General features: G+C 38.9%; 1 protein-coding gene across 4 annotated transcripts in view; it reads left to right on the top strand.

Moving 5' to 3' along the window:
- Positions 1-14,645, top strand: part of LOC132697851 (regulating synaptic membrane exocytosis protein 1) — a 91,572-nt gene that overhangs the window by 13,539 nt on the left and 63,388 nt on the right. For 3 of the 4 annotated variants that reach the window (XM_060663550.1, XM_060663548.1, XM_060663551.1), the window contains exon 2: positions 3,962-4,070. In XM_060663550.1, coding sequence (XP_060519533.1) covers positions 4,035-4,070 — 36 coding nt within the window. In that variant the 5' untranslated portion in view covers positions 3,962-4,034. Of the gene's footprint in view, positions 1-3,961; positions 4,071-14,197; positions 14,319-14,645 lie in introns of those variants that run through there. The other variant, XM_060663549.1, reaches the window with a different exon arrangement.

Here is a 14,645-nt window from a genome sequence, read left to right as displayed (position 1 = left end):
GAACCAGATAATTATTCCACCCAAGAAAAACTTGTCAATATCGATCAACGAACTCAGAATTACCACACCAAACATTACATAATACATTTTATTACATTTGTCAGAGTGGTCCTTCCCTACATTTAAAACATCGCTTATCAAATATCCAAAGTTCTTGAGAATTGTCAATTGTCAACATGTTCGATCTGTCAAAGACAAAATTCCTGCATGTCCCCCGCACATACGGCAAAGAATACATTGAAGAAGCAGAACGAAACACATCAACCACGGTAAAGCATGAGAGGGCCTTAAGACGACGACACAAATTTAAGCAGGTACAGACTAGAAATTGAGTCAGGATAAAGATATTGACGATTTTCACTGGGTTGTGGTGTAGCCCATACACTCATATAAAAAAATTGTATCGTATTACATCGATACGACGACTTTTAATTAAACTCCTGGACAAACCTGCCCCCCCCCCTAAACATACACATTCCCACGTGTTGTAAAGCAATTAAAACTGACGAAGTCGCGGAAAATCGGGTGCCGGTATATGTCGGATTAGGGACGCCGGAGTACCTGTCCACCCTAAAACGGTAACGTATTATGTTTAATTTCGCCTTTGGTAATTGAAAAGGCTCCTCGGGAGTTTTTCACGCCCACCCCCGTTCCGCCGGTCCGGATTGTTTTGTCTTTGCGAGCGCCGGAGCCTTTATTCGATTACCCCCGGGGGTCCGGAACCCGCGTAATTAAGGGATGAAACGCGTAAATTGGTAATACACGTCGGCGCTGTTGCGCCTCCCGGTCGTATGAAAATAAATTTCCGGGGATGTCCGCGTTGTGACGGAAGGGTTCGGCTCGAAAATTGGTTATACAGGGCGTAAGTAATTAACGAAGCGTATACATTTTTCGCGGCGAGACCTAAACGATTGACAGATTTATCGAAGATTTACAATCATTTGTCAAATATTAATCTCTTCTGGTTTCATATTAATGATTTATGGCGTTTCATTAAAGATTTACCACGATTTATCGTTTATTTATACTAGTCTATACTAGTGCTAGATTTATGGGGTTTTAATGAAGATTTACAGCGATTTATCAATAATTTACAATTATTTATAAAATATTTACAGCGATTTATCGAATATTCACACTACATTATTAAAGTTCTACCGCATGTTACTTTTTTTTTAAACCCAATTATTAATAGATGCGGGGCTAGACAGTTGAGACGAATGAATTTCTGCAACACGGTTTTATTCGAAAACTAAGTATTAGATTTACAGCTATTTATCAAATGTTCAATGATTAATTTATAAAGTTTTTGGTTATGGTGTTTTATGAATGATTTACTATTATTTATAGAATATTTGCAGCAATTTATAGAATATTTACACTAGTTTATCAAAGCTTTACAGCAAATTAATTTTTTTTGGGAAAACCCAATTACTAATCGATGCGGGGGTAGATCGTTGAGACGAACGTATTTCCACAAACGGTGACTTGTCGATGATTTACAACTATTTAGTGGTATATAGTTGAGAGTGGTCCTTATCCGGACAAAAATGAATTTCCACAAAACGTAAATATGTGGCGATTTACCTGATTTGTCGAAGATTTACAGCGATTTATCAATTATGTACAGTGTTGTTGAATGATTTATGTTAATCTATTAGTGATTTGTAGTTGTTTATTGAAGATTTACGTTGAGCGATGATGATTTATTGATTATTTACACCGACTCAAAAAAGGTTTACCGAAATTTTGGGTGTGAATAAGTTTTTACCAATTCGAAAAGTAAATATGTGGCGATTTACGGTGATTTTTCGAACATTTACAGCGATTTATCGAACATTTACAGCGATTTATCAGTAATTTATAGTGTTTTACCATGATTTATCAGTGATTTATAGCGTTTATTAAATATTCATGACGATTGACAAATGATTTCGAATGACTTTTTGTTTATCTACTACGATTTATATATTATTTATAGCGATTTGTCACAAATTTAAAATGGTTGTAAGTAATGTAGATTTCAAAACAACAAAAAACCGGTTTGGTTTAGTAAATATGTAGCGATTCACAGTAATTTTCTGCAAAGTTTCAGCAAGTGGTTTGATTTTACGACGGTGTTGTACGTGGTGAGTAATGATTTTAAATCCGCAGGCTGGCACCTAATAAACTGAAGTTTGCTTTGTCCTCAGCCGCCATTTTTATCAAATAATTAATAAACGGGAAAAATCCGCACGTCCCTAGTCCAGAATCGCCGTTCGACGTTTATGAAACTTCGAAGGTGTCGTAAACGTTCGGAGGACGGTAGCATTAAGACGCCATCTGGCCTTACGTCCCAAAAAATTTATGGACTGTGGCCTGGGGAGCTCTCGAAAGATTCGTTTTGGGACCCCCTTTAATGGGGGATTTACCTTCCACGAGACAAAGGGCGCGACTATCACGGACTCGAACAATTTTCTTCCTACGCCGCAATATTTTTCAAGTAATTTTTTTAAATCACGCTCGTTAATCGTATTATCTTATCCATTAAAAAATAAACTTTACTTTTTTTACACATTTTTAATGTTATAGTAATAAATACAATATTAAAATGAAATTTTTGTTACTTACCAATTGGGAAAATGCAAACATGACCTACAAATTTGTTTTTTTTCCTCTTGCTTGCATATTTGCGATATTGTTGCTACAAATTCATTTGGACAAAGAAAACAAGTAGTTGTAAATACGAGATTATGAAAACTTTTTGTGTGGCCCTTCTTCTTTCTTCTTCTAATTCTTCTTTCTTGTGTTCTTCGTCCAATGTATTTCCAAATAATAACATCTACGTTTTGCTGGCATTCAATAAGAGGTTTTGGGCCGCAAACACCTTCTAAATTATTTTTAGATGCAGCAGCATTTAAAACTTCACTTGCAACAAAAGACACATATAACTGAGTATCATAGGCACATTGATGATACTTACAAAATTTAAGAAAAGTAGAGAAGTCATCTGTATAAACTGAGAACAGAATAGGTCCCAGAATACTCCCCTGGGGAACACCCCTTTCCAAAGCAATAGCATCTAAATGAGTATATCCTACAAGTACTCTTTGGTATCTCTGAGGAAGATTTTTTTTTAAAAATGAAAGGGCGGTGTCGAACGCTTTGCTGTAGTCCAAGAGTATGAGACAAGAGTTTAATTTAGAATCCGCTGCCCTCAACAAATCGTCAGTAACATGAAGCAAGGCAGAAGTAGTGCTGTGAAGAGGTCGAAAAGCCTGGGAGGATTTTGTTATCGCAGCTGTATACCTGCAATTTTTTCAATAACCTTTGAGTTGGTTGGCAAGAAACTGATTTGTCTAAAATCGTTAATGGTACTTGGACGCTCTTTCTTTGGAACGGGTATAACTTCAGCTGGCTTCCAAGAGTCCGGAAAAAACCCAGAGATCCGGTACTTGTTAACAAGGAAAGTGATATGATCGACTAAATACGGTGTAGTGAAAAGAATCATTTTTATATCAATATTTTCTGAGCAAGGAGCGTCAGTTTTAATACTAACGAATGTTTTATGAACTTTCTCAGGGTATACTTCGTGCAATACAGTACAGTACAAGGTGTTGGACACCATAAGAGTGGCGCTGAAGATGGCAGACTTTCCTTGAGCCTTTCTAGACTACTTTTTTTGTTATTGTATATTTAATATTGCTAGCGTTTTGGCATTTAAAACTGCCATTTTTTTTTCGCCACCCACGTGACTCTGTGCGGCTTTACTTTTCTGACTGCATTCGCTCTATTTCCCGTCAATTTGCTCCCAATCGGGCCGCCGTTATAACAGAAGCGAAATCTAGTTAGAGGCGAATCGGTTGTGTTTGCTCGTCAGTTTACCAAATCGAGTTTTGTATGCATCGTCGCTCGTCAGGGGAAAACCTTTACCGAATATGATTTAGAGCTGTCGATTTACGTGACGTATGATTCTTTGTAGATGAACGGGACTACAGCATCACGATGTAACGGGACATAAATTGCAGCGGTAAAGAGGAACTGACCTATCCGCCATGTTGCCCACGAACGTTATGTCGTTCATGAAAAAGGTAAGAATATAAAAACAACATGAATAGATGTGACTTATCAAAGAGTTACCTCGAAATTACTGAGAGTGAGACGAATAAAGTTCCATGAAAAGGTTTCGTTAGAAAATTAAATACGTAGCGATTTACTAAGATTTGTCGAATTATCAATCCGTCTATTATTTATTTATTATTATTTATTTATGATGTTTTAGAACGAGACGAATAAAGTTCCATAAAAAGCCATTTACCATAATTTATCGAAGAATTACAGCGTGTTTTATAATGATTTATGTTCATCTAACAAGGATTTATAGTAGTTTATTGGAGATTTATCTCGAGTAATAAATAATTTATTGAATTTCTACATTGGTTCATCGATTATCTATAGAAATTTGTTTAGGATTTACGGCAATTTACTGATGTAGAAAAAAGGTCCATTAAAACATTTCATTCGAACAAAGAAATGTTGCGATTTACCATAATTTATCGAAGTTGTACAGTGTGTTTTATGATGATTTATGTTTATCCAACATGCATGGTGATTTATGTCGAGTGATAAATGATTCATTGATCCGTCAATTATTTATAGAGATTTATTTAGGATTTACGACACTTTACTTATGTATAAAAACGTTCCATTAAAACATTTCATTAGAAAAGAAAATTTGTAGCGACCTGCGATGATTTATTGAAGATTTATTGCGTTTTTTTTTAGTGTTTCGGGATAATTTATGTTTATCTAACAAGGATTTATAGTTGGTCTGTTGAAGATTTGTGTCATCTGAAAACCAAAGGTTTACCGCAAATTGCTGATGTAGAAAAAGTAATTATTTATGAACGTGACTTAAACATTTGAGAAATTTTTTGGCAAACTACTGACCAATGGTTTCATGTGAAATTAGTGCATCATGTTGTAAATGATGAATATGGCATAGATTCGAAGAGAAAAAAGTAAAAGTGATTTTTGGCGATTTCCAAGGAAGGAACGAAATAATCCAAATAATAAAAGCGAAAAATCCCGAGTGTTGCTTGTAATAGTACGTCAATACTGAATTCACTTGAGGAAAAACAAATGACAGTGACGATTAAAAAATTAATGAATTAATAAAGGCTAACTTCCGTATGAAAATCTTATATAGCGTTTGTTCTTCTTTTTCTTCAATTAGAATCATTTTTAAGGGCAGACCCAGTAGCATTTGCTCGGGTCGTTGAGGTTGTGGTATATAGATCTATGCATTTAATCTGGCGCCATTGTACCGTTCAGATACCTTATTAAATTTGATTACCGGAAAGCAATCAATTAGCAAGCATTGCTAATTGTTGCGCGTTTAATTGCGGTACCAGACGATGGCGGGGGAGGACGGTGGAAAATTAGGGGTGGGTGTTGTTCAGCAACGTCGAGTTACAAATATTGTTTAGAAGTGTAGCAGTTATCACACAACGTCCTTACTTTTATACTTTACTAAGGCAGGTATAATTCTCATCATCATTTTTTACAATATTTTATTGACAGACATGCATAGAATTTATTAACATATTAAAAATAAATTGATTTTTTCTTAAATTGTGTTTATTGAAAGTAAAAAAATGGAGCAATGTTTAATGGTTAATGTTAGTTTTTTTTAATTACCTTATTCACACACAAAAATAGGTCAGAGGTCAATACAATGTGCAAAGCTTTCATTCGAAAATTTGAAACAAGCAGAAATGTTTTTATTTGTTGTCCACCTGAAGACTTGTGATGATACCTGATGAGTTGAAACATTAGTGATGCTAATACTAAAGATACTGGAAGAAGGACATGGGGAGTTTGGATAGTACTCTTCACCCCTAGTGATGTGAACCTGCTAAGAAGAAGTAATGATCCTAGTACACTCCCTTGAGGTTCTGGTGAATGCACAACAGTACTAGCAATTTGGAAATATCATGACTGCGTGCTTAGTTTAATCTTTAATTGGTCTCACCACTGGAGAGGATTAAAGTGGTTCTATATCGACTAGACTCGATGTTATTTCTTAAATAATCGCTCAAAGTATGCCGGAAAAGTGCGCTGACAGGTGTGGTTTCCTCGCTTTGAAATCTGTCATCGAACGAGAGCAACCACAACGACCAAAAACGGGCCTGTGCGCGATCACCAGAATCGATGCGGATCCGACAACACACAAAATGGCGTCGCGACCGCACGCCACCAACAACCGAAACCCGGCTTACTATTTAATGTTTACCACGCATAAGACGTAAAGGTCATTGTTACGCATGTTGTGTATGGATCGTATATTTTAATAAATACGGTGTAACAATTATGATTAAAATTTAAAAAAAAGTGAACAAAATATTTACTTTATTTGAATATTATTTATGTATGTACAATCAAAATACAAAAATAGAATTTAATATATTGCCTGGTTTTTCCACAGTAACAGAAAACAACGTTATCCTAGATATTAAAAAAATATCTCTAGCAGCTTAACTGAATATAGGGCTTGTAGAATGGTTGGTGGTGGTGACAGATCAACTTCTTCATCTCCTTCTTCCTCTTGGTGAATGGTGCTCTGCCTCACCATTTCTTGTTTGTTGTAATATGGTTTCCTCTGTCAAGTCTGCTGTTGTAGGCAAATCCTGATCTATCACCATAAAATCTTACAACTCTTCACTTGTAAACGTAATTGTTGTTTGAAACTCCTCATCTTGCAAGTTCCGTTCGCATTCTGTCTCGGTAATAAGTCCTGCATGACGATAGGAGTGTTGAATTGTTTCTGCTGTCACCTCTTTCCAAGCTTTGCTAATGCATCTAAAATATTAATGGAAAAATTTTCTTCGGACTCGATCATTTACATTAAAATGTTTTCCTGTATCGACTCTTAAGAGTTTTTATTACGCTCGTGTCCATCGTCTGTACTACACTTGTTGTTTTGGCTGAAAGAAGTGCCAATTCAATACTCCGTAGATTTGGAATATGGGGATGTGGAGGGCAGTTATCTTAGAGAAGTAATATTTTCCTCGCCTTTAATTCTGCATCCCATCTCCGTATCTCCTCTTCAAAAATTTGCGATGTCATCCATGCAGACTTGTTTGCCTTGTAAGTGACCGGTAAATGGTTGATGTTCTTAAAACATCGTGGGTTAGTTGATTTTCCAATCACGACTAGCATTCTTTTTTCTCTCCCACTCATATTGGCAGCTACTAACACTGTTATACGTTTTTTTGAAAGTTTCCACTCACACACTTTTCGCTTCGAAATTTAAGAGTTTTATCTGGCGTCATTTTGTAAAAAATACCAATTTCGTCAGCAATAAAAATGCCGCCAGCAGGGTACTTTTCTGCTAGTTTTGGCCATGTTTCTGTCGACATCATGGGCTTAATTTATGCCATGTCTCTGTTTGAACTTCCCCAGCCATCCTTCCGAAGCCTTGAAATCGATAATGTTTTACGATAGGTCCAGAGAGTGGTATATTTTTAAGACGTTCTACCTCCCGAATTAAAGCAACTTTATCATCTAAAGATAATTTTTTTCCCTTACTCATCATACTCGCCGTATTATTATTGGTATTGGTATTAAAGGGGGGCGCCCTCGCGGGCGTCCAAGCACTTAGGCCACCAGATGGGCCCGTTGTGTCCCCAGGTCGCTCTAGAGGGCGTCCAGAATGCCGCCCCTCCTGTAGAAGGTCAGCAACTCCTTTAGCCCAATACCGTGCACTGAGTCCGGATCGATCAGGGCCGTTCCGAAGACTCCCAATCTTGCCCATGTCAAGGCAGGGCACTCGGTGAGCAGATGATACGGGGTCTCCTCCCCTTCCATGCACCACCTACACTCCGGGTCGTCTCCAATGCCTAGCAAGCAGAGATGTCTCCTAAGCCTGCAATGTCCTGTGTAGGCCCCTGTTAGTGCTCTACACTCCCTCCTGGTCAGTCTAAGCAGCTCCCTGGTCCGAGGAAGGGCGGGCCCATCCATCATAAGCCTCGCCTGCCTCATTCCCGGAGCAACTCTCCAGCCCCCCGCGGCCCGGTCTCTCGCCCAGGCTTCGAGAGCTCCCCGCCTCACACACGGGGCGATCCCCAAGCGGGGCTCTGGCCCTATATGCCTATGCGAGGAGCCCTCCCTGGCTAAGGCGTCCGCTGCCTCATTGCCCCGGACACCAATGTGACCCGGGACCCAGACCAACGTGACCTTTCTCTCCTCAGCCACCCTCCTCAGTGCCCCTTTGCACTCCTTTATCAACAAGGAGCGCGTACGCACTGACTTCAGCGCCATGAGTGCAGCCCTACTATCCGAGCAGAAGAAGACTCTCCTGCTTCCGTAGTTGAGCCGAAGCACCTCTCTGGCCGCCATCAATAAAGCGAAAATTTCCGCCTGAAACACAGTGCAGTACTGACCCAGAGGGACCGACAAGCTTGATCCCGTTGTCTCGCAGTACGCTCCAGCTCCGGCCAGATCTCCCATTCTGGACCCGTCAGTGTACCAGACAAGTCCATCCCAGGAGCCGACTCTGCCCTCTCTCCAATCTTCCCTTGATGGAAAGAGAAAGGTCAATTTATCAAAGAAGGTCATCTCGGGGATCATGACGTCACTCGGCATGCCCATGACTCCGCGATCCCCGCGACAGCCCTCTAAAATGTCGTACGGACCCCGATTGAAGGTTCCCTCCCTCCAGAGCCCGCAGCTCACCAGCCTCACAGCTGTCCTGGCCGCCTCCATCTGCACCCGATCCGCCAGAGAGGGCAGCCCCACCAGAGCCTCCAGGGCCCTCGTGGGCGCCGTTCTCATGGCGCCCGTTATGCAGAGGCAAGCCAATCTCTGCAGTCTGTCAAGAACTAGCCTTGCTCCCGCTCTTTTGGTCCCCGGCCACCATGCCACTGCCCCATGCGTGAGAATAGCCATACTCGCCGTATTCACTAAGTCAAATTAGAACTGATTGAAACAATGGTGTGCTTATATATATATATATATATATATATATATATATATATATATATATATATATATATATATATATATATATATATATATATATATATATATATATATATATATATATGTAGAGTCTAATTGGAGTAAAAAGAAGCCAGACTCCGGGATTAACGGCGGAATTATTCACCGGAGTCGGAAATTGCCTAGCGCACGTGGTGGATTGCGTGCCGCCGCATAAATAGATCCGGGCATCTCCGGGGCGAAAGATTCGTCAGTACGGGTAAATATTTTCGATGCCCGCGACATCGCTAATAACCGCGTAATCCACCCCTGCCCGCCGTTGGAATTAAAATCGCAAATTTCTCCTTCCCCGCTCCACGAAGTTGTTTTACTTTATTATTATTGCTATGACAAAACCCTGTCGCGTCGTAAACAAACCAGCGGTGCGCGCGGGCGTGGTGGGGGTGAGCCCCCCCCCCCAAATATCCCAAAGCCTCGGAGGACGAGCGAATTTATTGCCATTTATTTCCGGCTTAGGCTCTGACTTTTTCACGTGGGGATTTTCCGGGATTTTCGGGCGTCTCACCCCCTGTCCCCTCGTTTGTCGCCGCCGCGTATTATATACATATAAAAATAATACATTTCGTGACATTATGATTAAACGTCACAATGCAAAAATTATTAACAGAATGCACTCCTACGTGAAAACTGTAAAACGGGAAGGTGCTCGTGGAAACTACGTCGAAAACTAGACGGCAGAAAACGAGGGAAAACTACCTAGCAAGAACGAAACTCTATAGTAGCATCTTGAAGTAAAGACATGAAACACAAATAACAAACGAGGCTTTAGGGATCATCAAACAAATAAAAGACACAATCTTAAATCTGTTATTAAGGCTTCTTTTCTATCAGACTCCGTGAAAAAAGCTGTCAGACCTCATGACTGTAAAATTCCTCGTCTCTACCGACTCCCAAAGATTCACAAACCGGGATTACCCCTTCGACCTATTGTCAGCATCATTGGTTCTCCAACATATTCCCCAGTAAAATATCTAGCTTCTTTATTTACCCTTTAGGATACACTGATAGTTTCGTACTTAATTCCTTTCACTTCATTGAACAAATAAAAAGCATTCCATTAGATGCACAAGATATTCTGGTTAGTTTCGACGTAGAATCCCTCTTTACCAAAATTCCTGTTCCTGTTGAACTTACACCTAGAACAGCTTGAGAGTCTTTGAGAGGAAAGCTCTCGACACCTTCCGTCTAATACCAAAATTATGGAAACGCTACGACGATGATGCTTTTGTTATTTGGCCTCATGGTCAAGAATCTCTAGTCGATTTTCTTTTAGACAATAAAATTATATACCCCTAACATACGTTTTACCATTGAAGTATAAACTAATAACAACATCACAAAATACACTTCACCGCAACCTTCCAATAGCAATGAGCCCGAAAGCAATCCCATACTTACCACTATTGTCCCTCCTAACATTCAACACATCACTGACCTAATATCAAAAGTTCAAAAGAAATGTAACGTCAAAACCAGATTTACCACTTGTCCAAAAATCTCTCAACATCTTCGATCCGTCAAAGATAGGAGGAGGCAAAGAATACATTGGAGAAACCGTACCAAAAATATCAACAATATTCAAAGAACATGAAAGAGCCTTAAGATTAAGACAAATAAAAATAAAATTTTATTCGATAAAGACAAATAAACTCATCAGCAGTTTCCGAACACAAAACGAAAAGTCCGAGAGTCTATAGAAATCTATAAGCAACCTAACCGCGACTCAAATTGGGAATCAGTCATCGGAGACGGTGTTATGCCCCTCATTTAGCTCCGCCCCCCTCCAGCAATATATAAACAGGTACAGAATTAAATACGAGCCAGTTTCAGTCAAGCTCTGAAGAAGCCAACAGGATGATTAGCGAAATGATAGCTAGTTCGAGTCAACGGCGACGCAGGAGGAATACAGAAAATTTGTAAAAAGAATTACAGTAGCCTGTAACATAGTGTTTAATCGATTAATGGACGCCAATGGGACAGAAGGAAAGAAGCCTATTCGGGCTGCTTAAACGCTTGGGCGAATGAATAAATAAGTAAGGACGGCAAGGTTGTTGTGTTAGGTCGATCGTGACATATCGAATTGAAACCAACAAAACGAAAACTCTGTTGCCAATAGGCGAAAATCAAGACGTTCCGGACTTTATTAGGACAAACAAGAATTGGTAGAATCAGAAAGAGTGTGGGACTCAACATATGGTAATTTAAGTGATATTCTGAGAGGGCGAGTCGCTGATGAAAACAAATATTGGAAGACTTTAAATGTTAAATGCTTCTATATAAATACCTTTTACGAGGAAAACTAATAGTTTCCTACTTAATTCCCTTCACATAATCGAAAATCCTTGTTATTTTCGATAATCGATGGTCCTATGGGATCGCCATTGGTACAGAAATGATCACCGTCGAAAAAAAAAATTTTTTTGTCTGTTGTCCGTTCTCCGTCCTCCGTTCTCGTCGTTTATTTTTTCCTCAATAGCTTTCGAGCCGTTGGAGCTACAAAATTAAAATTTGAGTCCTTTTTAGCCCTCCACGAGGCACATAAGCTTCTAAGAAATGGCTCTGATCCGACTCCGGTATCCATATTTTTTTCTCGATTTTCGACTGCTTTTAGGACATTGCTATGAAAAATTTGAAGCAATCGACTTCATATTTAGCACATATATGCAGCTTTACCCCGTGACAGAACCTATTGAAAATGGCGGGGGGTGGGGGGCAGCATGTATTCTAAAAAAATCATATTTCAAAAACCGTTTACGAGATCAAAAAAATTCTTGAACCGGAAGACGCAGAAGATACGGTTCCATAAACTTATTCTTGACAATTTTTCAAAAATATGCAAGATGGGGCGCAAATTCAAAAAAACTGAAAAATGTGTCCCTCTATTATTGAAAATTGTTTATAACTGAGAGACTATGATTCAGATCAAATTTCTTTTATATTGCGATATAGTCCGCATATACAGGAAAAACTTTTGTATTCAAGGTTTTTACCTATTGTGCAGAATGTTTTTAAATTTTTACTTTTTTTTGTTATTTTGACTTCCACAAAAACATCCTTTTCTCCATAAAATTCTTTAACCGGCAGACGCGGAAGATTCAGTGCTAAAACATTTATTTCAAGCATTTTTTCGATTATATACAGGGTTTTCCAGTTATAGACAAAAATGAAAAAGACCCAGAAAATTGTTCTTTTCCATAGTAAAATATTAACCGCAAATCAAAAATCGTAAAAAATATGGCTAATGGGTTCAAAAAGTGTTCCTATAACCCTCAGGATTATTCAATAAATCAATCCTTCTCAGCCCAATTGAAATATGCTTACCTGGAACATATTTTTCAGCGGAATTTATGAACACATGCAGCGGGTTCTCCATTATCAAAATACGCTTCCCCACAACCTCATACTGACTAACCACATATCAAATTTTTCAAGAAATATTCGATCCGTCAATGACAAAATTCAGAACGAGAAATATATATTACGCTAACAGAACACAATTCTTGCAAGTAAAGATAAATCAAAAAATACATAGAAACTTCTGAACAACGATGCCAGATTCGGTTAAGCTCTGAAGAAGTCAACAGGATGATTCGCGAAACGTCAGTAAGGTCTATTGATAAACAACCTACGCAGGAACATTTGTAAAATAGTATTTCAGTAGAAATTTTATGTAAAAGTAAACTATTATATGTGCGAAAACAGAAAAACTTAGAACATAAGGTCTTGACCAAAAAAAAAACAAGGAAACCGGGGTGGGGGAGGAGGTTGTAGTACGTAACGGGGTGTGTGTTTTGAAATTCGGCTGGGTTATTTTTAGACCGCTCGCCGGAGTCAGGTTATCGATTTTCCGGCCGCTCTTATTCGGAAATAAATAACTCAAAAGCCGCCACAGATTCCCGTGAGAAACTGGTCCGGATGACACTAGCCGAATAAGAAGAACTTTTTTACCTAAAAAAATCCTAAAATTGCATCCAATCGAATCGTTGTCAAGATAAAATAATAATATTTATTTGCAATGTCTATAAGTTTCAAATGATAACTCAAATAAGTTAACCTGTATTTAAAGCAAATGTTCGTAAAGATTTGCTTTTGAAAAAAAGATAAATAAATGATCTGAAACGCTTCTATTATTTGAAGCGCAATTCTATACAAAATTGCTTTCGCAATCTGCGTGAAGCAGCTACGTGACTTTGTATTTCAATGAAGCTTCTGGTATTATAGGAACGCATTGTTGAAGCCGATAGCTGCAAATTTGAGACGCTTGTTGCATTTCTTAATATACCTCGGATAATTTTGAACACCCTGTACGATAGGTGAAAACCTTAAATACGGAAGTTTTAACAATCCGCATGGGCCATATAACCATGTAAAAAAAAACTGACAACGAAATCACAGCCTTATAGTTATATCTTTATAAGGGCAACCCAAAATTCGATTGCATCGATTTTTGCGAAAGTAACTAGCCGATTTCTGTAAACTTATAACTTTTAAATTCTGAACCAATTATTAGGAGCTTTCCGCTCTGATGAGATTAATCAATTACCAATTTTTTTTCCACAACTTGTGCGGTTACGATGGTCAAAACGTATTAATTTCTGTTCACTTTCCCCCTCACTTTTGTTGTTATTGTTTATCTTCTCTCTTTCTGGGTAGTCGTCGCAATCCGGCATCCCCCACCACCCGTGAAACGTTTACGGTTATCGATTGCGTCGCTAATTACGTAACTCCATTGTCTCGAAATCATTATCGTAGGTTTCGTAACGAGCTGACGGGTTCGATATGCTGCTTTCGAAGCTTATGGGTGTTTTGGAAAACGAACACATCCCTTTGTCCTTCGGAAAAACACGTCACGTGACAGGCGCATCTTCCGGATTGTCTCTGTAGTCGGATCAGAAACTAAAAAGCCAGTAGCCGTCCACAGAAGACTCAGGAAGAACAGAAGATGGTTATCTTCATTCTTTGAAAAAAAAAAGTGTAGGTAGCGTGTATATTAGAACTACTAAAAATACAACTTTTGCAATCAGAAGGGAAACCAACATAACATAAATGTAAATAAAATGTTGTCGCCATTACGATCGAAACGCCGAACATCCCGTCCCTATTCGTAGGATATTAATATTCAGACGTTGGTTGCGTGGGAATCTCATCGCCGTAAAAGCGTGGCATTCGCGATGGACGGTAATCCGCAAATGTGGTTCGGAGTGGATTACCTCATGCATAGTTTATGGATCGGTTCGTTCCTCATTGTGTCAAATGTCCGACGAGTCCAGATTCGTTAGGTATGCTTCTAATTTTCCAATACCTTACCCTTACCCAGAGAGAGGGACAAGTTGTCACATACGAATAAGAAGACAAAAATGAAAGCCCACCAAGTACTTATTCTTCATCCTCATGCGTAAGAAACTGAACCTCCAAAAGCCTTACTGAACTTGTCCTCCGGAATAGAAAAGCGATCACCATTCAATTCGCAAGATGTCTCATAACGTGGCCGAAGTATGAGAGTTTCTTAATCTTGATGTTAGCAATGATTTCTTTATTTGTCTTCATTCTGTTCATGACTTCTATGTTAATGACTTGATTTATCCAATTTATCCTCAACATGCCAC

The sequence above is a fragment of the Cylas formicarius genome, unplaced genomic scaffold, assembly GCF_029955315.1.
Source record: "Cylas formicarius isolate icCylForm1 unplaced genomic scaffold, icCylForm1.1 PGA_scaffold_2__14_contigs__length_35257938, whole genome shotgun sequence".
In the NCBI taxonomy this organism is placed as follows: Eukaryota; Metazoa; Arthropoda; class Insecta; order Coleoptera; family Brentidae; genus Cylas; species Cylas formicarius.
The sequence above is the reverse complement of the archived record's forward strand: the minus strand, read 5'-3'. Positions and strand labels throughout refer to the sequence as shown.